At 40.6% G+C, this 25,496-nt stretch overlaps 1 protein-coding gene across 1 annotated transcript in view; it reads left to right on the top strand.

Annotated features, from left to right (window-relative positions):
* Nucleotides 1-25,496, top strand: part of MYO3B (myosin IIIB) — a 559,309-nt gene that overhangs the window by 397,216 nt on the left and 136,597 nt on the right. Inside the window, 3 exon segments of the mRNA XM_055572295.1 lie at nt 11,811-11,922; nt 13,321-13,483; nt 14,767-14,847. Coding sequence (XP_055428270.1) covers nt 11,811-11,922; nt 13,321-13,483; nt 14,767-14,847 — 356 coding nt within the window.

Raw genomic sequence — 25,496 nt, 5'->3', positions numbered from 1 at the left:
TCATCTTACTGACTTCAGACTTTTAAAACAATGTGCATGCTTAGTCATTACTTAGACATTACTTTGCTCACAAAGGTCCATCTATCTAGTCAAAGCTATGGTTTTTCCAGTAGTCATGTATGGATGTGAGAGTTGGACCATAAAGAAGGCTGAACACATAAGAATTTATGCTTTTGAATGGTGGTGTTGGAGAAGACTCTTGAGATCCCTTAGACTGTAAGGAAATCAAACTAGTCAATCCTAAAGGAAATCAGTCTTGAATATTCATTGGAAGGACTGATGCTGAAGCTGAAGCTCCAATACATTGACCACTTGATGTGAAGAACTTACTCATTGTAAAAGAACCTGATGCTGGGAAAGATTGAAGGCAGGAGGAGAATGGGATGACAGAGGATGAGATGGTTGGTAGGCATCACCGACTCAATGGACAAACTCTGGGAGTTGGTGATGGACAGGGAAGCCTGGCATGCTGTGGTCCATGGGGTTCCAAAGAGTTAGATGTGACTGAGTGGCTGAACTGAACTAAACTGAAGCATCACCTTCTACTGGACCTCAAAAATCTAGGAGAATCTTCAAGCTGTGACTAGACTTCCAATGGACTCATCGGTGCTCAACCCCACCTGGACCCTTGAGCCTCCTCAGATGTCCGTCGAAGAAAATTTCCAAGTTTCAGCTGCCTCTTAACCTGTCTCTGAAATGTTTATAAAGAAACTTAGTAGCTCACCTCTCAACTCTAGTACCAAATTCTCTTCTCTTCTACCAAAATATCCACCTCAGTAGGATGGACAGAGACTTAGTAAAGGCATACTATATAGGAGGAGAAGAATGAGGATATTGTTAACTGCTCAGAAAGAAAGGATAGAAAGGATGATTCAGATCATGAAATAGTACTATGGGAACCAATCTCCCCTAACTCAGAGAGAACTTTGGCAGAAGTGGTAGTTGAGACTGAATCTCTGGAAAGATTTAAATGTAGCTGTCATTTTTGCCTGTACATAGAGATCCTTCTGAGCATACGCTCATGGAGAATAATTATGACATAGAGTCAGTTGAGCCAGAAACTTTGTTCTTGTACTGTTTTTTTTCTTGCTAGTAATTTTAGGATCATTATTAAGCAGCCTGGGAAAGCTGCTCTGCACTAGGACAGACTGTGTACCAATATTGTAATACCTGTGATATAAGGTCTGTGATGTCTTTTTTTCTTACATCTCTCTTTTCTACATTGATACAGAAACTTGCATTTGGGTGACTTGAATATATTTTAGTTCCACTTCTTGATTTGACACAAAGAAGCACTAATAGGTCTCAAGTATCACTGAGCGACTGAACTGAACTGATCACCTGTTTTGGGGCTTCCCGGATGGCTTAGTGGTAAAGAATTTGCTTGCCAATGCAAAAGATGCAGTAAATGCAGGTTCAGTCCCTGAGTCAGGAAGATCCCCTGGAGAAAGAAATGGCAATCCACTCCAGTATTTTTGCCTGGAGAAACCCCAGGGACAGAGGAGCCTGGGGGGCTATAGACCATGGGATGGCAAAAGTTGAGCATGACTGAATGACTAAGCATGCACATTGTTTTAAAAGTCTGAAGTCGGTAAGATGAAACCCAATATCAAGAATCTGAAACAGATTAACTTATATGGAATAAATGTAAAGAAAACATTGGGTAGTGTGGCCAGAGCATAATTAGAGAAAGGTATATTAACTAAATTATCTGGTTTTCAAAAATTTGAACTGTAACAAAAATTTTGATGTGCTATTTCAATTTTCATTAGTAAATAAATGTATATTATTATAGGTAAATGGATATTTATAGTAAATAAATTTATAGAGAAAGAGCTGGTCACCACTGAGCAACTAACACACTGATAGAGAATCTTATTAAAATTTGAAACATATTTGAGTACCTTACCAAAAAACTGTCTTGTGAAAGGTGCCCTTGTTAGACCCAGAGGAAATAAACATCCTTATCAATGAAGACAAAGGGACACAGAGCAGAATCTGGACAGGCCTTGCTAAGTTTCTCCCAGTTTACTATACTTAGCTCATCCCCTGTCTTATTATACATTTCCACACCTCTCCACTCTTCATGACACCCAGCATAAAAACACTCACATCTAATCATTTCTTCATGTCTTCCTTATGAAGGCTCCTGTGTTACACAAAACTTGTGTGAATAGATTTGAATGCTTTTCTTCTGTGAATCTGTCTGTGAAAGTCTAATTCTCAGACCCTAACAGGGAGGGACCCTAAGAGAGTCAAAGAAAACTTTTTCCTCCCATATAAGATCCTGTTAAATTTTTTGTTTCTAAGTTTGAAGCCCCGAAAGTCTTCACCAGTTCCTCAGATAACATGGTTTGAGTTCTCTCACCATCCTGATTGCTAAAGGCTGCCTGCCAAAAATATCCCCAATATACTAATGAACCCCTCTGCCCTGATTTGCTGTTCTTCACAGTCCTTGTCCCTACTCAAAATGATGTCCTTTGTGTGCTTGTTAATGTTTGTCTCCCCGACTAGAATGGAAGCTTTGTGAGGGTGGGGAAATTGTCTGCTTTGCTCGCTCATGTCATTCCAGCTCTTCCATCAGTATCTGGTACATTAATAGGTCCTAAATGAAGTTTTATTTAATGAACAAATGAGTAGTGCGTGCTCAGTCACTTCATTCATGTCCGACTCTTTGCGACCCTATGGACTGTAACCCGCCAGGCTCCTCTGTCCATGGGGATTCTCCAGGCAAGAATACTGGAGTGGGTTGCCATGCCCTCCTCCAGGGGATCTTCCCAACCCAGGGATCAAACCTGCATCTCTTACAACTCCTGCATTGCAGGTGGGTTCTTTACCACTAGTGCCACCTGGGAAGCCCAAACAAATGAGTAGAGAGGGGATGAAAAGTCAATTAAATTTAGAAAGTGATGAACAGTAATAACATGGTTATATCAGAGCTCTGAAACTATACAGAATGAATGACTCATCATAAAGGAAGTTACTTGTTTAAAGTTTTTTTTTCTTTAAAAAGGAAAATAAAATTGTTTGTATAATTAACCTTTTTTAAAATGTTTCACTATTGACTTAGTGCACATCTTCATTTAGAATATAGATGTTTTGCTTGCCTTTGAGAGCAAAATTCAAACCAGAGGGATGAAAAGCAGAGCTCATTCAGTATAGGTTGGGATTTCAAAGGCATCTTTAAAGGAGGCACATCCTTCCCAAACAACATAAAGATGCAGGAGGAGAATGATTAAGGTAAGAGGTACAGATTTAAAATGTCAGGCATAACAAAAAGTAAGTGATCTCCAATGCTAATACAATTTTTACCTAAATTAGATACTCTTTAGTGTTTTGGGGGGTTTTTTCCTCCTTTTTTCCTTTCCCATTCTAGCCGTATGGATAATCATTAGGAAAAACTAGAAGAATTAAATTCATTATATATATTGTTAGAAGATGTCATTGTCAGAAGACGGTTGAAAACAAGAGGAAAATTTCAACCACATGAGTAATTAAGGAAATACAAATTAAAACCACAATGAAATACCACTTCCTACCTATTTTGGCAGTAATCAGTAAGTCTGACAATCTCCAGGGTTGCCATGGATAGAGGGCAGCTGGACTTTTGTACAACACTGGTGAGGCTATAAATTGGTGTGATCACTTTGGAAAATAACTATTTTTTTCAGTAAGTCCCAAAATGAACCTATTGCACTAACCAGTATTTGCATTTCAGAGGTGGAAGAGTGGCAGTATTTCTGAGCACACGAGACCTTTTAGGCCTGCTTGGTAGCACTGGGTCTACCAAGGTATGAGGACTTCTGCCTCCACTTGCTCATGTGTTTAGGCTCCTTTGGGTCAAAACTCCATAGCCTGAATTTCTCGACTTCTTTCTTCCTCTTGTTTAAAGATAGTTTTCAGAAGATAAAATCATGACTTACATACAGATATAAAAATGAATGTGTTTAAAGAATTTATTTTATTTACACGATATGAGGGAACCAGACAGATATTATCATCAGTTCAAAGGAAAAGTCAAACCAGCACAGGCTTATATAAAGTAAAGGAATGTTAAGATGAATCATGAATAGAAACACCACTGGTTTTTCCACAGTAGAGAAGAAGTCAATTAAAATTATCACCAGAATGGACAGAATTTATGTATCTATCAGTTACCTACAATTTAGAAAGAGTTGCAAAATAGCTCAAAGAAGATGAACCAGGGCTAGAATCTGATAACCCTGGAGAATATGCTAAAGACAATGTAGTTTTCCACTGAAACAGCAACACCTTACTGATACACTAGTGCAAATAGAGTATTATTTGGATCATGTGTCAAGGAGTGCCTGACAGCTGATGTTCAGATGTAGGTAATAAACACTTCTAAGTCAAGTCCCAATATTCCAGATCACTGTAGACACTCCAGTTAGCTGGAAAGTGCTGAAGGATCAAAGGTCCCTGTTAGAGAGACAATGATACTACCTATGTATATAATAATAGCTAAGAGTAAACACAGGTTAGATGAGTATAAAGAAGCCTGAACTTGGGATTAGAAGGCCTGGCAAAGCCTCAGCTCTTATTCTAAGTTTGTGGCCTTGAAGCCAGTTGCTCTGGCTCTCTGGCTTTCTCCCAGGCTTTCTCCTCTAAACAAAGTAAGAATTTTTATTGACGAGTCTAAATTCCCTTCAGGATCTAAATGTTTATTAGATGAGCCAGCTAATCCCCTGCACAGATGGCCCTGCAACAATGCCCAGGCACGGAGAGTTTTGACACAGGACAGGGAAGATCTGTCTGTGAGCATGAGGAGGAACAGCTGGATTTGAATGTCCTGGACCTCCAGTGTGTGGTACACAAACCCAACATCTGTGGGAAACTTGGGAAGTTCAGTGACAACGGGGGAAGAAATGAGAGAGAGGAAAGGAAGTTACTAAAAAACAACCTACCAGACTCATGGGTTTGCGCAAGACTTGCCTGTACCATTAGTAGGAAGTTTACCACCACAGTTGGCTCCATCTCCACTCCATGTTTAAATAACAGCAAAAAGGAACTGGGACTATATTAGATTTCACCAGAGAAACCGACCGATAGGATGTGTGTGTATTTATATATACAGATGCAGATTTGTCTCTCTCTCAAGGAGAAATTGATTTACGTAATCAGCTCAGGTAGTTGTGGGGGCTGGCAAGTTACAAATCTGCAGGCTAGAAATGCCAGCAGGAGTTGATGTAGTCTTGTGTCCAAAGGCAGCATGGTGATAAAATTCCTTCTCAGGGGACCACAGACTTTTAAGGCTTTCAACTGATTGGATGAGGCTCACTGCATTATGAAGTGTAATGTGCTTTGCTGCTGCTGCTGCTAAGTCGCTTCAGTCATGTCTGACTCTGTGCGACCCCAGAGACGGCAGCCCATCAGGCTCCCCCGTCCCTGGAATTCTCCAGGCAAGAACACTGGAGTGGGTTGCCATTTCCTTCTCCAATGTGCTTTACTCGAATATTAACAATATTAAATCTTCTGACTCAGAAATATAATATCTCTCTCCATCTATTTAGGTCTTCTTTAATTTTTCTTAACGGATGTTTTATGATTTTCAGTGCACAGGTCTTTTTTTTTTTTTTTCTGGAGCTAATTAAACTTTATTAAACAATATTTGAAAAAAAGACCAAAGTTAAAAAACAAAACAAAACAAAACAAAAAACCGCTAAATCTCCAAATCACCTGTATACAACAGAAACACAAAAATGCTATACACTGTTCCTTTCAGATCTACCCTGGCCCTCTACTGTGTAGAACTCTGGCTGTTGTCTTCAAACAAAGACTGAAGAAATGGCATTTATTGTCAGACTTATCACTACTGTATTTCACATTTTTAAATGTTATAAATGATATAGTTTTTCAGTTTTACTTTTTGTTTATTTTTAGTATATAGAAGTATAATAATTTTTGTATATTGATCTGTAGCCTTTTGTTGTTGCTGTTCTCTTGCTCAGTCTTATCTGACTCTTTGCTGTGCCATGGATTGCAGCATGACGGGCTTCCCTGTCCCTCACTATCTCCCAGTTTGCACAAACTCATGTTGACTGAGTCAGTGATGCTATTGAACCATCTCTTTTTCTGCTCCCCGCTTTTCTTCCTGCTTTCAATCTTTCCCAGCGTGAGGATCTTTTCCAATGAGTTGGTTCATCATGTGGCCAAAGTAATTGAGCTTCAGCTTCAGCACTAGTCCTTCCAATGAATATTCAGGGTTGATTTCCTTTAGGATTGACTGGTTTGCTCTCCTTGCAGTCCAAGAGACTCTCAAGAGTCTTCTCTAGCACCTCACTTGTAAAGCATCAATTCTTCAGCACTCAGCCTTCGTTATGGTCCAACTCTCACATCTGTACATGACTACTGGAAAACCATAGCTTTGACCATATGGACCATTGTTGGCAAAGTGATGTGTCTGCTTTTTAATACGCTGTCTAGGTTTGTCATAACTTTTCTTCTAAGGAGCAAGTGTCTTTTAATTTCATGGCTGCAGTCACCATCTGCAGTGATTTTGGAGCCCAAGAAAATAAAGTCAATCACTGTTACCATTTTTCCCCCATCTATTTGCCATGAAGTGATGGGGCCGGATGCCATGATCTTGGTTTTGATCTGTAGCCTACAACTTTACTAAATTCACTTATTAGCTCTGGTAGGATTTTTTTTGTTTGTTTGTTTCATAGATTCCATTGGATTTTCTACATAGACAATGTGTCATCTTCGAATTAAGACAGTTCTACTTATTCCATTCTTATACCTTTTATTTCTTTCTTTTGTTTTCAATGGCTGGAACTTTTACAATGCTGAATAGAAGTGGTAACGATGGGCATCCTTTATATTTTCCGAAGCTTAGGGGAATAGTATTCGGTCTTCCACCATTAAATGTGGTGTTAGCTGTATGGTCTTCATAGATACTTTATTTTTTAAGATTGAGGAAATTCCCTTGAATTGAGCTTGTTGAAAAGTTTCTTTTTTTTTAATTAGTGTTGGATGTTGGATTTTGTCAAATCCTTTTCCTCTTTTAGTAAGATCATATGTTTTTTCTCTTTTATCTTGTTAGCATGACATAAAGTTTGTGCGTATATGCTAAGTCGCTTCAGTCGTGACCCTGACTCTTTGTGACCCTATGGACTATAGTCCACCAGGCACCTCCTTCCATGGGATTCTCCAGGCAAGAATACTGGAGTGGGTTGCTGTGCTCTCCTCCAGGGGATCTTCCCGACCCAAGGATCAAACCCACGTCTCTTATATCTACTGCATTGGCAGCAGATTCTTTACCACTAGGCCCACCTGGGAGGCCCCCAAAGTTGTTTCTAATATTCCCTTATTATATTTTTAATATTTGTAGAATCTATAGAATATCACTAATCTCATACCTTTGTTTTCTTTCCTTTTCCTAACCTATATGGCTAAAGGTTTACCAATTTCATTAACCTTCTCAAATAACACTTTTAAATTTCATTCAGTGTCTCTTCTTTATTTCAATGATTTTTCACCATGATCTTTATTTCCTTTCTTCTGCTCATCTTGGGTTTTATTTGTTCTTTTCCTAATATATGTTAGAGGTTGAGCTCATGTATTTGAGACCATTCTTCTTTTTTGTTATAGGTGTTTAATGGTATACATGTCTAAATACTACTACTTTTGCAGTATCCCACAAATTTTTGATAGGTTGTGTTTTCATGTTCATTTGATCAATCTGATTTTTATTTTGATTTCTTCTTTGATACATGGGTTATTTTTCCATAGAAGTCTGTTCATAAATATTTGGGAATTTTCCAGGTATCTTGTTGATTTCTAATTTAATTCCACTATGGTCAGAGAATATACCTTGTATGACTAAGTCATGGGGGTTTTTGCCCAGAATATAGCCTATTGTGGTAGGTGTTTCATATGTAATTGAAAAGAAAATGTGTTCTATTATTTTTGGCTGGAATTTTCTATAAATGTCGGTTAGGTTAGGTTGGTTATTCAAACTTTCCATATCCTTGATGATTCTTTCTTTTTTTTTTTTTTTTTTTTGGTCTACTTGTCCTATCAATTATTGGAAGAGGGTACTTAATTATCTGACTATATTTGTGTCTTATTAACAAGACACAATTAACAGTATTAGCACCTGCGGCATTAATACTTTTAGGCTCATGTATTTTCAAGCTGTGTTATTAAGTGAAAAAATGCTTAGAATGTTTAGTTTTTTTGATGGATTGACCTCTTTATCACTATGAAATAAACTTCTTTATCCCTCATTATATTTATTTACTCTGAAATCTACTTTGTTTATATTAATATAACCAGTCCAGTTTTAATTTGACTAGTGTTAGTATGGTATGTCTTTTTCTTTTACTTTTAACTTATTTTATTATATTTGTGCATTTTTTGATAAGAGTTGATGATTCAGAGAGATTCTTTGCAGTGGTTTAAAGATATGGCCACAAATTACTTGATACTTAAATCCCTTTAAGAGGTAAAACTTAAATTCTCTCATTAAATGTAGTCTGGACTTAGTGACTTGCTTCTAATGAATAGAAGAATATGGAAGAAGTGATGGTGTATCACTTCTAAGCCTCAATCATAAAAGGCATTACAGATTCCTTCTTGCTTTTTCTCCGGGATCCCTTGTTCTGGTAGAAACCATCTTCTGTTATGAAGATACTGAAATAGTCCTCTGAAGAGGCCCACGTAGCATGGAACTGAGAATCATGCTGTCAATAGCCAGAAAGACACTAAGGCTTTTTACCGTTAGCCTTGTGGTAGCGCCATCTTGAAAATAGATCCTCAAGCCTTTAGATGACTGGAGCCCTGGCCAACATCTTGCCTATAATCTCACGTAAGACCCTGAGCCAGAAATCCCCAGATAAGCTGCTCCTAAATGCCTGACCCTCACAAACTGTTAGACAATAAATGTCTACTCTTTAACCCATTAAGTTTTGAAGTTTTTTTGTTATGTAGTAACTGGTACCTCTAGTTTAACTAGTTTAAAAACTCTTCCTTGAAAAATTTGTATTTCATACAATAAAACATTTTAGGCAGAAAACTAAATAACATTTTTGGATAGAGATTTTTCAACTGGATATTTACTCTTTTAATAACTTATATGTTTTAATAAGATAAGGTCTTGTAAAATTTATCACTTTCCATAGAGCTCTGAAATAGGGAAGGGTTCTTAGGTCGTTGGAGGGCCAACACGAACTATGTGGAACCCTTGATACTGTGTGCAATATGTTGTATCAAGAGCATTTTCCTAAGAAAAAATGTTTATTCCACTACCCTCCGCTCCACCTGAGTTAAGAACCACTTATCTGGTTCCCATTGCTCCCTGTGAAAATTTAGATACAAGTGACTTACCTATGGTTAGAGATGAAAGACCTTCTCACTCTTAACTCAGGGCTCAAGCTCCAATCTGAGAGAGGAATTCTACCAATCAGAGACAGCTCAGGGCAGAACTGGTGAACAGCTCAGGGCAGAACTCTTGATTAAAGAGATAGAACTAGTCTTTACAATGTTCTCAAGTACTCAGACCCTCAAGACAAATCTTTACATGTATTATTTTGCTACTGTATTGTCTCCTGCTTATTTAACTCATCAAGCTGCTTCAAGAAGGGGGTGGAATGGATCTTCTCAAAAAGATGTCCCCTTGGTGGCAGGCCTTTTATCTTTGTGCCTTTCGTTTCATTTTTGCCCTTATATTGAAGCGTTGAAGCATACAGAAGCTCAGCCAAAGTGCTTATTTGTCTTGTTTTGTTTTTAATTGTGTTATCTATTAGAATACTCTGTGGCAAAAACACACTGTACTGATACCTCTCTGACCTGATTACTGCAGACATATCACTTAAATGCTCCCTTAATATTTTTTGAAATCTTCACATCTTGACAGTACTGTTATCCATCTCTTTCTGAACTAAAAGCTGTATATGAACGTTATCATAATAAGAGATTTGAATTGAAGTGCTAAAAATCAAAGTTAATTTCTAATATTTATATTAATTCATGACATATTCTGTCTATTTAGAAATTGCTAAGAAGCATCCATGGATGCCCCCCAAACAAGGATAAATCCTTGAATGGATAGTTAGAACATATCTTGTAATCTCATATACTGCATAGTTCTGGTCATTCATTAGATTATCTTTAAATATTTCATCACTAAGAGTATTGAACAATCATCCTGAGCAAGCCTGTCTGATTAAGGCCAAGGAAGCCTTTAATTATATTTTAAACATATAATCATGCCATATGTTATTTATAGCATATAGCCCATTTTATAAATGTCCAGGACTAAAGGAAAAGAGAGTAGGGAAGTCCTGCTTTTATCAATGACTTTTACATCTTAAGCTATCTGTACTTTACCTTTCCCAAGACATTCACCCCATAGAGATTTGCCATCTATTTCTACCACCCCCATGCAGTACAGTCTTTTTACTTTAGCAAAAGCCAAATCCAAGAACCCATGATTGAAATTACAGTCCTTGAGAAACTAGGGCTAAAGAATCTGTGCTGATGCCATGAACTGCCCAGACCTCAGCCTGACTCCTGGCTGTCCCTCCTCCCACCTAGCTCCAGGAGCATTGACTCTGAACAGGTTCCTGGGCTTGGCCAGACGACCTAGCATAGTCCTGGCCACCATTCAGGGGTTCTGAGAGAAAACTGCTTTCTCTTCCTCACAGGTGGAAACAGAGACTCAGAGTCTTAGAAACATTCTCAGAATCTCTGAATGCAAATGTTTTCGGCAAAATCAGCATTCGATCCTAACTCATAAAACAATCTTGTAGCACAAAGATAAAGCTAAATGGCTCAAGTGCTAATCAAGTGTGTTTATCTTTCCATAAACAGAAAGCATGGGAATATTTGGTAAGAGGAAAGGACATATTTTATATTTTGGTGATTTTCTTAAAAAGTAAAAATGGCTCTACATTTTAAAGCAATTCTAAAATAACAGATCACCCTTGTCTGAGCAATGACAGGAAAATCCTCTGACAAGGAAATACTTCCAAGTGGTTGAATTTAATTACAGATGGCAACAAGGAGCAGAGGAAAGATGCTTGAAAGTTTTTAAAAGAAAAGCTAAGGTAAAGTTTTCTAAAAAGATAATATATTCAACATCATGTACGTATATATGCATATACATGTATATAGACGTACATATGGACATACAGACATATACATATACATATACAAACTTACATATATATATATAATCTGGTCATGTTCTTTGAATCTACCCAGAAACTCTTTCATCTGAAAGTACAGAAGTTTATTAAAATGAGTAATTAAGGAAGACAAATGTGGTTTTGGTGATTGTCTCAAGAAAACATACCCACTTTTTACCTTGAGAGAGACATAGAGCTTACCAGACAGAATCAGTAGTGTCAGGCTGTGATCATTTTTGCTCTCTACACATTGCTTCAGATGGAATTTTCAAAGCAGAGCCAAAATTCATGCAGTGAGATGACAAATTATTTTTAAAAGAGTAATACATTTAAAATGGTAACTTTTGCTGGGAGAGCCGTCTAAACTTCAGTTTTTTAAAGGATTACATACTTTGATTTTGCATGTAAAAGATGCCAAGTATGCTTTGAATATGAATTACAAGCAATACTAAAAGGAAAATACATGTAGCAGAAAATATGAAAGTAGATAAGCGCTAATAAGCATGAATTGTGTGTCTTCCACTACCTAGTACACTATTATTGATGCTCAACAAATATTTGATATTGAAAAACAAGGCATGTCAATGGGCCCAGAGCAACTCTATGATGCTGAATCAAATGGTGACTAAAAATGCTTTATTTCACTGTTCTGTTTTGTAGGTATTATTACTTGGCATTCAGAGCACATCAAACACCTCTTGCTAGCAAAGAGAGTTGCATCGCTATCTTGGAAAAGTCCAGATTAGATCACTGGCTGCTGGGAAAAACAAAGGTAGTTCTTTCTTTGTTGTTTAGATTGTCACTTGAGATGCTCTGCTGTGTACCTCGGTCTCTTATCAGTGATTTGAATAGCTCTGTAAGTTTTGCAACTTACCAGACAAGACCCCAACCTAACAGTGATCTTTGCTGGTCTTGGGTCTGGAGTCCCAGGACCTCAGAGGCCAAAAGAGGAGAATTTGCTTCCTGTTCTGCATGTAGTTTGAGAACCATTTAACATTTCTAGAATGAGATCTTTGAGCTCATTTTTAAATGTCCTTTTTTTCAGTGCTGCTTATTCCAGCACTGCAGGCAAATACACAAATCATGTTAATGACAATAATGAGTATCTTTTATACTTTTGTCCTTTTTTCCTTAGACTCATGTTGTATACTGCCCACTCTGATTAGTAGTCTCATCATGTCTAGCTTTTCATTTGGGGAAACATCACATTCTGACAAGATTTCAGGTTTTTGTGGTCCATTCTGAATTGCCCTACAATGCCAGCCTTAGCCTGACTGTGGATGGCAATGCTGCTGCTCCTCGGCAGAAATTAGATCACTGTGGCCCATTCAAGCCCCACTCCCTCAGAACTTCTGTCCGCCCTGGTCAGTTTTTCTAGTTTAACACCTCCATCAGAGCTGAGGGGGAAAAGATCAAGCTGAGAAAATGGAACTCATGGCAGAACTGAGGCCAGCCTGGAGAACATTTAGGATCTCCTAAAACCCTGTTAACTTCATCGTCTGTGTATATTAATAGTCCACATTGGCTCGACCTTACAAGGGGATTAATTGTATTTGCTTCCAAGAAATCAGTAATGTTAGCATAAATCAAGTCACTGTAAACTTTATTTACATGATGTTTTAATATTTATGTTAATTTGTTGGAGCAGAGTGAATTTCTGTGTGGGAGTCCATTATTCTTGTTTTTTAGTCGCTCAGTCGTGTCTGACTCTTTTGTTACCCCATGAACTGTAGTCCACTACACTCCTCTGTCCATGGGATTTCCCAGGCAAGAATACCAGAGTGGGTTGCTATGTCCTTCTCCAGGGGATCTTCCTGACGCAGAGATTGAACCCGCATCTCCTGTATGGGGAGGTGGTTTCTTTACCACTGAAGAATCATTTGCAGGGTTTATTTGAACCTGGTGGCTCAGACAGTAAAGAATCCACCCACAATGTAGGAAACCCAGTTTTGATCCTTGAGTCAGAAAGATCTCCTGGCGAAAGGAATGGCTACCCACTCCAGTGTTCTTGCCTGGAGAATCCCATGGACAGAGGAGTCTCGTGGGCTACAGTCCATGGGGTAGCAAAGAGTCAGACACAGCTAAGCAACTAACACACTTCTTTACCCCTGAGCACCAGAGGATCCCTTGGGAGCCTATATGTAATGCTAAAACTGATGTCTTATTTCAGGTTTTTCTCAAGTATTATCATGTCGAGCAGTTAAATTTGCTGCTGCGGGAAGTCATAGGCAGAGTGGTTGTGCTGCAGGCCTATGCCAAGGGGTGGCTGGGAGCCAGGAGATACAGAAGAGTCAGAGAGAAGAGAGAGAAGGGGGCTATTGCCATCCAGTCAGGTAAACAGCCCTGAATCTTGGCATTTCATTAAGTGCTTGAGGCCACTCACCTTTTGTTCTTCTCAGTGGTTCCTTTTCTTCCCTCCCTCTTGCCTTCAGCAAATATTTATCAAGTATCTACTGCAGGCCAGGCCTTGTGCTTGGTGCTGGAGGTATAGCTGTGAGCAAGACTGCCACAGTCTCTGACCTCCAGATAAGCAAAGGAGCCATCCTTACCCACAGCAAGATAGAGGCAGCAGCAGTGGGTGGAGGTAAAACCCCAATCACACAGACATGCGCCCCAGCTCCCAGATGACCCACCTCATGCCCACTTCATGTCCATCACCAGGTTTTCAGCCTCAGAACTGCTACTGTCACATCGAGGAGGCTTTTCTGGCTCAGACAGAGCTTGTAAACCAAGGCAGCTCATCACTAGGCTCTGTCCTACACCCAGCCCTGTCAGTGCCTCTTTGCACACACGTGTGTCATTTGTGTCACAAATAGCGTCTGAGCTCCCGTGCTACTGCAGGCAGTTGTCCCAGGTCTTGAACACAGCAGATGATTTCCTTTGTGTTCTCATAACCCAGAATCATAACGTCCACTTGGACTTCATGACCTCATTCAGTGACATGGAGAGCTGTAGCGCTCAGGGAAGAAGTGAAAAGGAGAGCGGGTCATGCTGCTGGTAGCAGCTCAGTGCCTAGTACTCTGAAGGACTCAACACCCTGCCCCCTGCCCCAGGCTCCCTTTCTCTTCTCTTCATTCATTTCCCACGCAGTTTCCCTTTCCGTCACGCATTTCCTCCCTGAACACAGTTCTATACATAGTCTCCCCTCACCAAACGCAAATGTGATGCTACTAATCATTATTATTTATTTTTCTCTCCTTCAACTTTCATGTTTTATACCTTTCTCCCAGTAAAAAATACAGAGTGAGTCAGGCCATTCCAGTCCTCTCCTACCCCTCAAGTCCTGAAGGCAGAGCTTCCTCCATGGGTTGGAAGGACAGGGACCCACCTCACCTGCACAGGGCTCCAAGTGATTCATAAGTGGAATCCAGAGGTTGCAGAAATTCACTGCCTGAACCAAAATGACTCCTTCTCAAAAGCATCTTGGAGGCCAAGCTGAGAGTACAGAGAGGCCCCTCTTTCCCACCATCACTCACGTAGCTCTGCTTATTTTATTCAGTGAGAAAGCAGTGGGGAGGAGGAGAGGGGTAGAGGATTGGAGGGAAACAGCTTATATCAATTCTCTGGCACATTCTTAAATTAATCTCATTCCTAGCACATGGTTTTATATTTTTAGCCTGGAGAGGATATGATGCTCGGAGGAAATTTAAGAAAATAAGCAACAGAAGGAGTGAGTCTGCTGTTCATATTCACGCAGGTAATTAAAACATCATTTTCATAGCATCCACTTGGAAATCTTCTGTGATTAAGTTCATATGAGTTTCAAAAAGCTGAAAGGTTAATAATTCAGGAGCACTGGAAGAGGAGTCAAGAGTTCTAGTGGGTCTAGCACTTGTTCTGATTCACCCCCGTCCATGTGATGATTGAGAGCACTGGCCGCATGCCAGACCTTGGCTAAGGATGCTCCAAGTCGGTTCTCTTGTATTCCCAATTTTATAGAGGGGGAAACAAGGCACAGAGAAGTGAAATAACTTGTCCATAGTCACACAGCCAGTCAGAAGCCAAGTCAGCATTTATTCACAGCCAGTTTGGATAGAGTCCATTTTACATACTGCCAACTGAGCAATTCCCTTCCTCTCCTGGAGTCACCCGTCCCTTATCTGCAAATAAGAACATGGGCTAGAAAGGTCTGAAAGGTCTTCCAACCTTGGAATTCTCTAACTATATGCTCAGCCTATCTCTTTATAGCACAGAGATAGGACTAACTCAGGTACTTGCCTGGCAAACTGTGTTTCCCCACCCAGGCCTGTGTGGGACTGCAGTGGTCCTCTGGGCCCCCTGGGGTTGGCACGCTGTGGCTCAGCTTGTAGCTGCCTGCGCTCCTCAAGCTCTGGCTCCCAGGTCACTCTGCTCTTCTGCAAAGGGCAGTATCCCCAGGGGCTGTGGGGCTCAGCTCCCTCTGTCTTTTGAAGCTGCATGTGCCTAATTGAGGCTTTGGAAGAGACAGGCCCCAGAGCACACACACCCGGGCTCTGAAAGCACAAGATATCAGAGACAAAACAAGAGAGACGTGACCAGGCCAGACGGACCAGGCCAGCAGAGAAAGAGGATTTCAGATACTGCCACACTTGGAACAAACTTTTAAGGGAAACAACTGCACCCCTTTCGAGGAGATCCCTACTCAGAGCCTGGCTTCTTGAGGCACTTTTCAGAACTCTCTGGCCCTGTAAAGGACAGACAACTTTATTCAAAAACAAAATGTTTGGGAGGAAAGAGTGTCATTTCAACCCCAGAGTGCAACTTTTAACACCATCCCCTAGGAATTCTAAGCTCCACAGCTTCAAAGCATCAGGAAGAAGGATCCAGCTCTAGTTGCAACAAGTAAAACAACTCGAAATGCATTTTCTCTCTTCCTCCCCACTGTCCAACACACACACACACACACACACACACACACACACACACTTCCCCTTACCCTCGCCCACACCAAGAGAAGATACTGGACTGATCTCACCGTTTGGCTCAAAGCCTAACATGTATTTTCAAATATAAACTTTAAGCTTATCTATTGTTGATTCCCTTATCATAAAGTGTGTAGGATCATAAGTCAAATTTTCCCTCTCTGAAAATCATCTTTAGATGGCTCCCTTTTGGACTCTGTTATTGCCACATGCATAAGAACAGACATAAGAAAATGCATAAGAACAGACAGGTGAGTGGCTTCATTATATCAGGACGCTCGGCTGCATCTTTTCAGCGCAGCACCTGTAGGGTGGGTACACTATGAAAGGGTCCTTTTGTTTCATGGGACTGGAGAGAACACATTTCTTTAAGTAGCTTCTTTTTTTTTAAACCTTGGAAACACCCTCCTTCTTAGCCTGGCAGCCAGTGTCCTGCATATCAAGTGGTATTGGGAGCTTCTGAGTCCCCATGGGCTTGGGTGGGCATGTAGTTATTGAGGGTGGTACTGACACCACCTCACCCTCTTGGCAGGAGAGTGTGACAGCCAGAGCAAGGGCGGGCAATGTCTCGTTGCCCTTCAGCCAACATCATGGACAGGAGTTGAGGGGCTGGTTTTGTGTAAGTGGTAAAGATACTCAGATAGGGTAATGACATTTGCAATTTTATGGGCAGATTACTTTTACTTGAAAATGTTCTCCTTATCTTTCGATTCAAAGGCAGTGTTGATCTAAAAGCAAGACAGCTCATTCCAATGTCTCTGTTTTGGGGTGTGCTCTTCCTAAAGTATAATCCTCTCCTTACAAGCTCTTCATGTCCCTGGGACATTTCAAGTAGAACAAACTCCAAATATAGGGGTACTCTTATTTTTGAAGCCTGCAGAAGTGGCTTAGGGATGCTATCACAACATAACCTTTTCTGGGTATTTTCTATGGTTATTCTCTAATTTATTATTTTTTCAACAAATCATTTCATTTGAAATGTAGACTCTTCAATGTGTTTGGTTTATATTTCAAGTTCTGGCCTATTGTCTTTTTTTTTTTTGCTTGTTTAAATCATGCTGCAACGCTATGTTATATAGTTTTTGAAAGAATAGCCCTTGAAATTTAGGAAGCATTTGGCCTACATGTTGCTACAGAGCAGCGCATATTGAAATTTGTTTTCCTTTCATCTCCTTCCCAATAAAAGCAGCCGCTCAGCTTATCCCTTTAGCTTCCTCAGAACTTCCTTTCAGAATTCCCGATCTATTACGGCACATTCACATACCAGAAACAAGATGCCTTTTCATGCTGTCAACCTTTTTCATCTGAAATGTAAATTAATTCTTGCTGGTATGCCTTGACAGAGATCAAAGTCAGGGTATTAACCTTCCCGGGCTTTCTCCAGGAATCTGTCCCCAGGACAGGGCTTTGGCTGTTAGGAGACTGGTGTCAGTGTTAGGGGCCCTCCTCCAGGCAGTACTTGGCCTGGGCACCACCATCTCCAAGTCCCAGGGTCCTTTTGGAAATGACTCAATCAGTACTTTAAATCAGGTGAGCTATGATCCGCCGGGCTAGACTTGGGAGAGACAAGCCTGCTCGTTTGAAATGTGGGCCGTTCGCTCAGACTCCCGGAGCTGTTCAAGTGGTTCTGATGGCGAGTGATCTCAGTGGACGTGATCGAGGGAGGGACAGGGCTCCAGACTGGAAACCTCTCCCTTTGCTCCCTGGTATTTTCCTGCCTGTCAGTCTTTGAGGTAGGCCACATTTGCATTTTCAAAATAAACAGATGCCTTTCAAATACATGAGCTGGTGGTCTCAAGCTCTCTGTGGGCCTGAACTGTTCACCAGCCAGTGAGCAATGCTGGAAAAGAAAACAAACGGGGAAACATGCTAGGCACATGCACACACATTTCCTGTGTGCAACATTGTGCCGGCAAGAGAGGGCCTTTGTGAGATGTGGGTTCACAGGCAGAGAGCCTGCTGAGGATCTGGGCAAAAGTAGCCTTCCTCAGTTTCTTTTTTCAAGGAGAGGGAAACGACTTCAAGTGTCACCTTGGTGAGAAGTGGCATGCTTTATTGTGTTTTTATTTTTGATTAATGCTGATCATAGGCTCTTGCTATGGGAAAACATAACAAAACAATTAAAAGTATGTACTTTTTTAATCAGAAAAATAATTGCAAACATATTCCTGTTTGGATAGATGGGATAGTCTAAGTAAAAACTAATAGTTGTCTCCCCATCACTAATGTATTGTTGTTTTTTCTTAATGAATTCTTAACTTTCAGAGAATGAATATAACTAGATTTTGTCAGCTGAAATTGCATACGTTCCTCAGTAAATACTATCAAAACAAACAACCTGCAGGGAATTTTTTTTTAAGATCTACAATGCCTCATTCTCAAAGTTTTTGAAAGCACAATTTTTAAAAATTATGTATACCTGTGGCGGATTCATTTTGATATTTGGCAAAACTAATACAATTATGTAAAATTTAAAAATAAAATAAAATAAAATAAAAAATTACCCCTTTAACTCAAGATCTGTTTTTTAAGCAAGAGCAAAGTGCCAGGCTCCTCATCTCACAGGGGAGAAGCCCTCAGTGACAGTGGAGCCTGAGAGACTGGGAAGGAACTTCAAAGGGTGTCTCCAGGAGGAGCTGGCTCTTGCAGCCTCTCTTCCCCTCTTTCCCCTAGCCCTCCAGGAGAAGGAAGAGCCCATTGGTTTATAGCACTTTCTCATCTAATTGCTTCAGTGCTTTGGAAATTGTTTTCTCTTTCTCTCTGTTATCTGATCAGCTTCCTACTTACTCCCCTCCTTGGTCCTACAGGGGATAACAGCACTAAAATCTACTGCCATTTCTCCTTCTAATGCCCTCTGAGGGGAGTGGTTTTTGGAAAGGCATCCTCAGTCCTGCCAAGGCTGAGAGGCCCTCTTGCTTGAGCCTGTGAGCAGGCATTTTAAACCAGCTGCAGCTGGAACCCCTGGGCACATCATGTGACGCCAGCCAATGGGAATTGCTTTAAATGCAGTTTCCAAAGAGGAAAGCAAGCATAGAATCCAGACAGGCTCTCCCCCTTCTCCAGGTTAACTTCTTTTAAAAGTCTGACCCCACATCATGGCAGAACCAAGTTTTAATAGTTAAAATGCCTGAACTTTTAAACCTCTCTCAGGGTAAGCCTTCCTCCTAGTCTTTTCTAATTTTGAAAGGCTGATTCCTTTAGCATTGTTGGTGGGTTGGCAATGACTGGTTGTTGCAATAATTTCCTAGAACTAGATTTCCAGAAATATCCCTAGGTGCACAGAACAACTATATTTCAAATTAGGAAATGTCTTTATTTCATTCACTTATTCAACTACTGTTTAAGTAACTGCTTTATGCTGGAGCTACTCTCAAGGTGAACAATGGGATTTAGTTTGGGGCTTCAGATTTTTCATCTTCAACACAGAAGATTAAAAAACATGCTTCCCTCAAATGGACGCTGTTTGTATAATCAAGTACTCTATGTTATGTCAGCACTCCTTGGAAGGGAATTCTATTAAACACCAAAGAGTCAAAATCATTGTAATATATAGCTGAGGATATACTTTGAAATGGCTTCCCCTGGTGCCTCAGTAGTAAAGAATCTGCCTGCCAATGCAGGATATATGGGTTCAATCCCTGGGTCAGGAAAATCCCCCAGAGAAGGAAATGCCAACCCACTCCAGTATTCTTGCCTGGGAAATCCCATGGACAGAGGATCCTGGTGGGCTACAGTCCATGGGATTGCAAAAGAGTCAGACATGACTTAGTGACTAAACAACCAACAACAGTACATTGAAAAGGCCCAAGCTTCTTGAAGGTAAAAATGATTAGGCAGATGTTTTTCAGTTTGATGAATCTGTGCATAAGCACATTGTTGATCACAAGTCAAACAGTAGAGGAAAGTCAAATGAATGTACCCAGTGAGGGAAAATATACACTTTGGACAGATAGGAGGAAAACAAGCATGCTCCTTTATGCATCTCTATCATTCCACCCTATTCCATTGTTTCTTCACTCGTTCTGTTTCTGTCTTTTGGAAATATTCCTGGTCGTTTTGCACAAAACATGTGATTTCTTAAAATGTGAGGGAAGAAAAGTTCCAAACTCTTCTTGGCAGGAGCCAGCTGTCTCTCCATTCCTGATATTTCAGGCCATTTCCACACAAGAGTAAAACAACATCTAGGGGAAGGAATTAACTGGTGCACCTGAGCTTGAGGTGAACGAAGAGCTCACGCTAGCTCCACTGCCTTCCAAAGCTCTGATTAACTGAAGGAATGTGCCTTTCAGGCAATGTGAGGGTCCTGCAGAGTCCACTTGCACTGTCTGACCTTCTCTGACTCTCTGTAGGTAAAGGTCTGCAACTGGTTTCTGATAACCACAGTTATAACTTCTTAGAGAAGGAGAATGTTTTGAGGGGTGGTGGTTAAGGATTGTGATTTACTTTGGGAAAATGTGCCTTGTCTGTGAGCTGGGTCAGGACATACAGAGAGCTCCAGAAATATGGCTTCAGGGAAGTGGTGTATAGCAGAGACAGAGTTTGGCCTTAGCCTCGAGATTTCTGTCAAGAAATGGGCTCTGCCAAACCTCACTGGGCACAAGCAGTAAAAGTCTTACCATGAAGTAACTTGTGATGCAAAGGAATGTCCTTTGTTCTGAAATCAAATTATTGCCCATGTTAGAATTAAACACCCAGCAGGTAAAGTACTGTTAACCTAATTAACAGTTAGAGAAGAAGCTGCAAAGCCAGTGTGGAACTGAGGTCTGCTTTTTCCTGATATCATACTGACGCGGCATGGAAATGCTGAAGATGAAACTTCGGTGCAGTGGTTGGCATCACAGGACTCAAGATTAAATTTCAGAGTAAACCCATGGATAGAACCTCTTTGGGTGGGAATCATTTCCTCCCTTACGGACTTCCTGTAGAGCTCCAGAATCTGGCTGCAAAAAGGCAGTTCTTCAGATGGTATCTTAACCACCCCACCATTGAGTGAAGCAGCATTATAGTCAATAATTGATTAATAATGATGTCAACAACACTCTTGAATTGCATTTATGTATTTCATTTTTTTCACATAGAATCATAAAATGTGATGTCACATTTTATGAAACCCTTATTAGTTTGGGGACTCTGTCCAAGTAATAGTAAGGAAACTTATAGGGGGAAAATTAACTGTGCTGTGACAAGAATTATTGAACTTTTTCCCTCAAAAGACTTCTGTGTGTAGAAAAGCAGATTTTGTTTTCTCCCCAAACAGATCAAACAGAAGCACAGAGAGTCTACATAAGTTGTCTCCCCTTATGTGTTACATGAGCTTAATGACAAATATCAGAGCCCTGTTCTGAGTCTTCACCCAATGTTCTTTTTAGTAGACCAGCTCTAATATTGATTTCCATCTTGGATATGGCACCAGTCAAAGCTTTGGGGAGAGTTTTATATACCATCCTAAGCATGTGGACTTTGGAGTCAAAATTACTTTAAATCCTGGCTGTACCACCAGATTTGTCATATGGTTTAGGGGAAATTGCTTAACTTCTGAACCTTAGTTTCCTTAGCTACAAAATGGGACTCATTAAGGTCTAATTCTCAGGACTGTTGTGAAGATCATAGCAGGTAATTTACACAAAGTATCCTGCATGGGACCTGGCACATGGCAGCTATTCAGTAAGTGTCAATTTCCTCTCTGTCCCCACTTCCTAAGTATGAAGTTACTTGAGGGGGGAAAAAAATGAGTCTGTGAAATACTCTTCTATGATTAGAATAATAATTTTGTAACTTCAGAAAGATGAAACTATTTCTCTCACTTTTGGAGGAAAAGATAGTGCATGTCAGATCTCAAATACAGTTATAATAAAACCTTTATAAAAGAGAGAATTTTCTGAATCTTATGTCTTTGTCTATCTGACAGGGAAAAATTAAAACACAGCAATAGTATGTGAAAGATTTCAGGCAGCTTTCTTTTTGTAATGAGCTATGATCCATCATGCCAAGAGCGTGGTTCATTTGTGTGGATACATTTTCCAGTGATCTCAAAATTGTTATGACTTAGGTGATATGCTCCTGACATCATTTTTCCCACTCATGGGTTTGAGGCCCTTCTGCAGCTTGTTCTGTAAAATAGCAAGTTTCCTCTGTACCCTGCCCCCCAGAAGTCAGGAATTCTAAAATCCAGGAGTTGAATATCACTAAGACTGCTGCCTCCTGCTGTGGAAGGCAAGTTGCGTTTAAGATGTCTGAAGAGTTGGAAGATATGGGTAAGCCTATCACATTTAACCCTCAGTGACAGGTGATTGGCAGCATAACAGCTGAGCAACAGCCATTTGGCCAGGAGTTCAAACCCCAACATGAAGAGCCATAGCAGGATCATGGCTTGATTTGCTGTGGCCATGCAGTCTGAATCACCAAGCAGAGTCGGAGGCAGAGGTGACAGCTGGTAGCCATTCTCGTCAATAAAGTTGTGATGGGTGAGATGTATAAGCAACCACAGCCTGCTAATTTCATAGACTTTGAGCCAACTGCTTAGTGTCAAAACCAGCTATGGTCAGTGATGCAAACGTTTTGTGAAGTGTCCCTCGTTGACAGCAAGACTCTTCCCCCAGACTCTCCTCCTAGTGGATTAGAAGCAATTGCATCCTCCTGTCCAGAAACAATCCAGTTTGGGGAGAAGGAGGCTTTACCCTTTTTGCTTTTGAATTTGGTACATTTTTAAAAGTCAGATTTATTGAGGTATAATTTACATATAGTGAAACTCAGTTTGATAAAATTGGATGATCACATGTAGTCAGATAACCCCCAACACAATCAAGAAAAAGACATTTCCAAAGAGTTCACTCATGCCCTTGCTGTCGTCCATCCCTTCCACACCCCCAGCTTCTGGTGACCATACTGGTTTTCCTGTCCCTGTATTTTATGTTTTCTAAAACACCATGTAAGTGAAGCGTATCGTATGTAGATATTTGGCTCTGACTTCTTTCACTTAGCCTCATGCTTTGGAGAGTCCTCAGTGTTGCTCCATTATCAGCAGCTTGTTCTTTTTCATTGCTGAGCAGAATCCTGGTCTGCGGATGTGCCACAATTATGTCCATTTACCAGCTGAAGGACATTTGTTTCCAGTTCCTGTGATGATGGATAAAGCTACTATAATCATTCAGACCTTTTTCATTTTAAGAAAAATTGAGAGCAAAGTAAATAACTTTGTTTTATAAGAAGCCAGAATGATACTGGAGGTAGGAGTTGCTTCTTTCTTGACTAACCAATAGAAATACTTATTTTTACAACATCTTATACTTTTTGCACAGCAGTTTAAAATTCATACATTCACACAAAGGACTTCCAATCTCCTTATTCCTATAATATCATAGTAACACTGAGAAGGAGGTTAGAGATTTTACCTCATTTTACAGATTGCAGCTAAGAAACCTCCCTGCAATTCAGACTGCATAACTCCTGATCTCCTGCCCTTCCCTCAAAATGTATTTTGAACATCCTGTCATTCAGAACACTCTGCTGGATGCTTTTTGGGTGGTCACGTAAACTACATAAAAATACTGAATTTTTTTCCTTCAAAAGATGGGAAGACAGTTGGATGCTCTACATCATATATCATCAGGGAAATAAAATTAACACATCAACGAGATACCACTGTTCACGTATTAGAATAGCCAAAATCTGGAACACTAACAGCACCAAATGCTGGTGAGAATGTGGAGCAATACGAACTCTCACTGCTGGTGAGAATGCAAAATGATGCGGTTACTTTGGAAGAGAATGTGGCAATTTCTTATAAAACTAAACATACTCTTACTATGCAATCCAGTAGTCATTCTCTTTAGTATATACCCAAAGGAGCTGAAAATTTATGTCCACACAAAAACCTGTACAGGAATGTTTGTTTAAGACAACTTTATAATTACCAAGTATTGGAAGCAAAAATGATGTATTTCTGTAGGTAAATGGATAAACCATGACATATCCACACAATGGAATAGTCTTCAGTGCTAAAAAGAAGTGAGCTATCAAGCCACTAAAGACATGAAGCTGGAGAAGGAAATGGCAACCCACTCCAGTATTCTTGCCTGGAGAATTCCATGGACAGAGGAGCCTGGTGGGTTACACCCCATGGGGTCACAAAGAGCCAGACACGACCGAGTGACTAACACACAAGGACATGAAGGGATCTCAAATGCATTTTACTAAGTGAAAGAGGCCAATCTGAAAAGAATACATACCATGTGATCCCAACTATATGACGTTCTGGAGAAGGCAAAACTATGGAGACAGTAAAAAGATCAATAGTTGTCAAGGGGTGAGGGGCTGTGAGGAAGGACAAATAGGTAGAACACAGAGGATTTTTAGGGCCATTGACAACACTCTGTGTGGAGCCATAATGATGGATATGTGTCATTATAATGTCCAAACTCATAAAATTTATAGCATCAAGAGCAAACTGTAATGTAAACTATGGGTCTGGGGTAAGTATGATGCATCAGTGTGGGTTCATCAGTTATAACAAATGTACAGTTGATGAGGGATGTTGATAACTGGGGAGGCTGAGTATGTGTGGGGGCAAAGGGTATATGGGACATCTCTGTACCTTCCCCTCATTTTGCTGTGAACCTAAAATTGCTCTAAAAATATAGACTTTTTAACAAGGGAGGGGGACAGTCTCAGATGAAACCTGGCCTCCCACAGGCTTGAAGGGAGGACTAAGCCAGGTCCAACTACCACAGTCACAAGGAGAGAATGATCTGTGACGCGTCCCTGCCTCGATCCTTTTTGGAAGCAAGCAGGGCATAAATTATAAGAAGTGAATCCAACCTAAGGCTGCTGGGAGTCAGGAGACAAGAGAGCCACTGTCCCTAGATGCCTGAAGGGAAGAGGAATTCCTCAGTGATGCTCCAGGACAGGCAGGAAGCTCATCTCCAGGGGAGAGGAAGGCCTCCCTCCTTAGCCTCCAAGTTAGAGAAAGTGGTTACCAGACGAGACTTTCTTTGAACTCTGTCAAAGTTTGATTACTTTGAAATTAAGTAGTGAAGAATCAGAGTGGACTGCTCATAGGCCTAAAATTACTAGATTTGTTTTGTGTGGTAGAGGCGGAGGCCAGGCTTTGTGATACAGCTGTAGGGGGAAAAAAAATTGTGTCAATAAGATTCTGCCCTTTAAGAAAAGAATTCGACTTTGGGCTGCTTTTGGTGGCATTTGCTTGTTGGACCTCCCACAAGTTGGCCTCTTTAAATTCCAGTAAAACAGCTACTGACCAGCTGTAACTCCAGCCAGAAACCACACGGGCCTCTCGTTCCACTGGCCAGCAGCAGTGAGGAGGGGAAGCCTGGGTCTCTGCGCCTCGTCTGTAAGCACTCTCTGTGCCAGGTCCATGGTGAGGAAGGCTCAGCAGGCGAAGATCACCAGCCAGGAGACCTACCCAGACAGTGTCCCTGCTGGAAGC

This window comes from Bubalus kerabau, chromosome 3 (assembly GCF_029407905.1).
Source record: "Bubalus kerabau isolate K-KA32 ecotype Philippines breed swamp buffalo chromosome 3, PCC_UOA_SB_1v2, whole genome shotgun sequence".
In the NCBI taxonomy this organism is placed as follows: Eukaryota; Metazoa; Chordata; class Mammalia; order Artiodactyla; family Bovidae; genus Bubalus; species Bubalus kerabau.
This window is presented reverse-complemented; position numbering and strand designations above follow the sequence as displayed.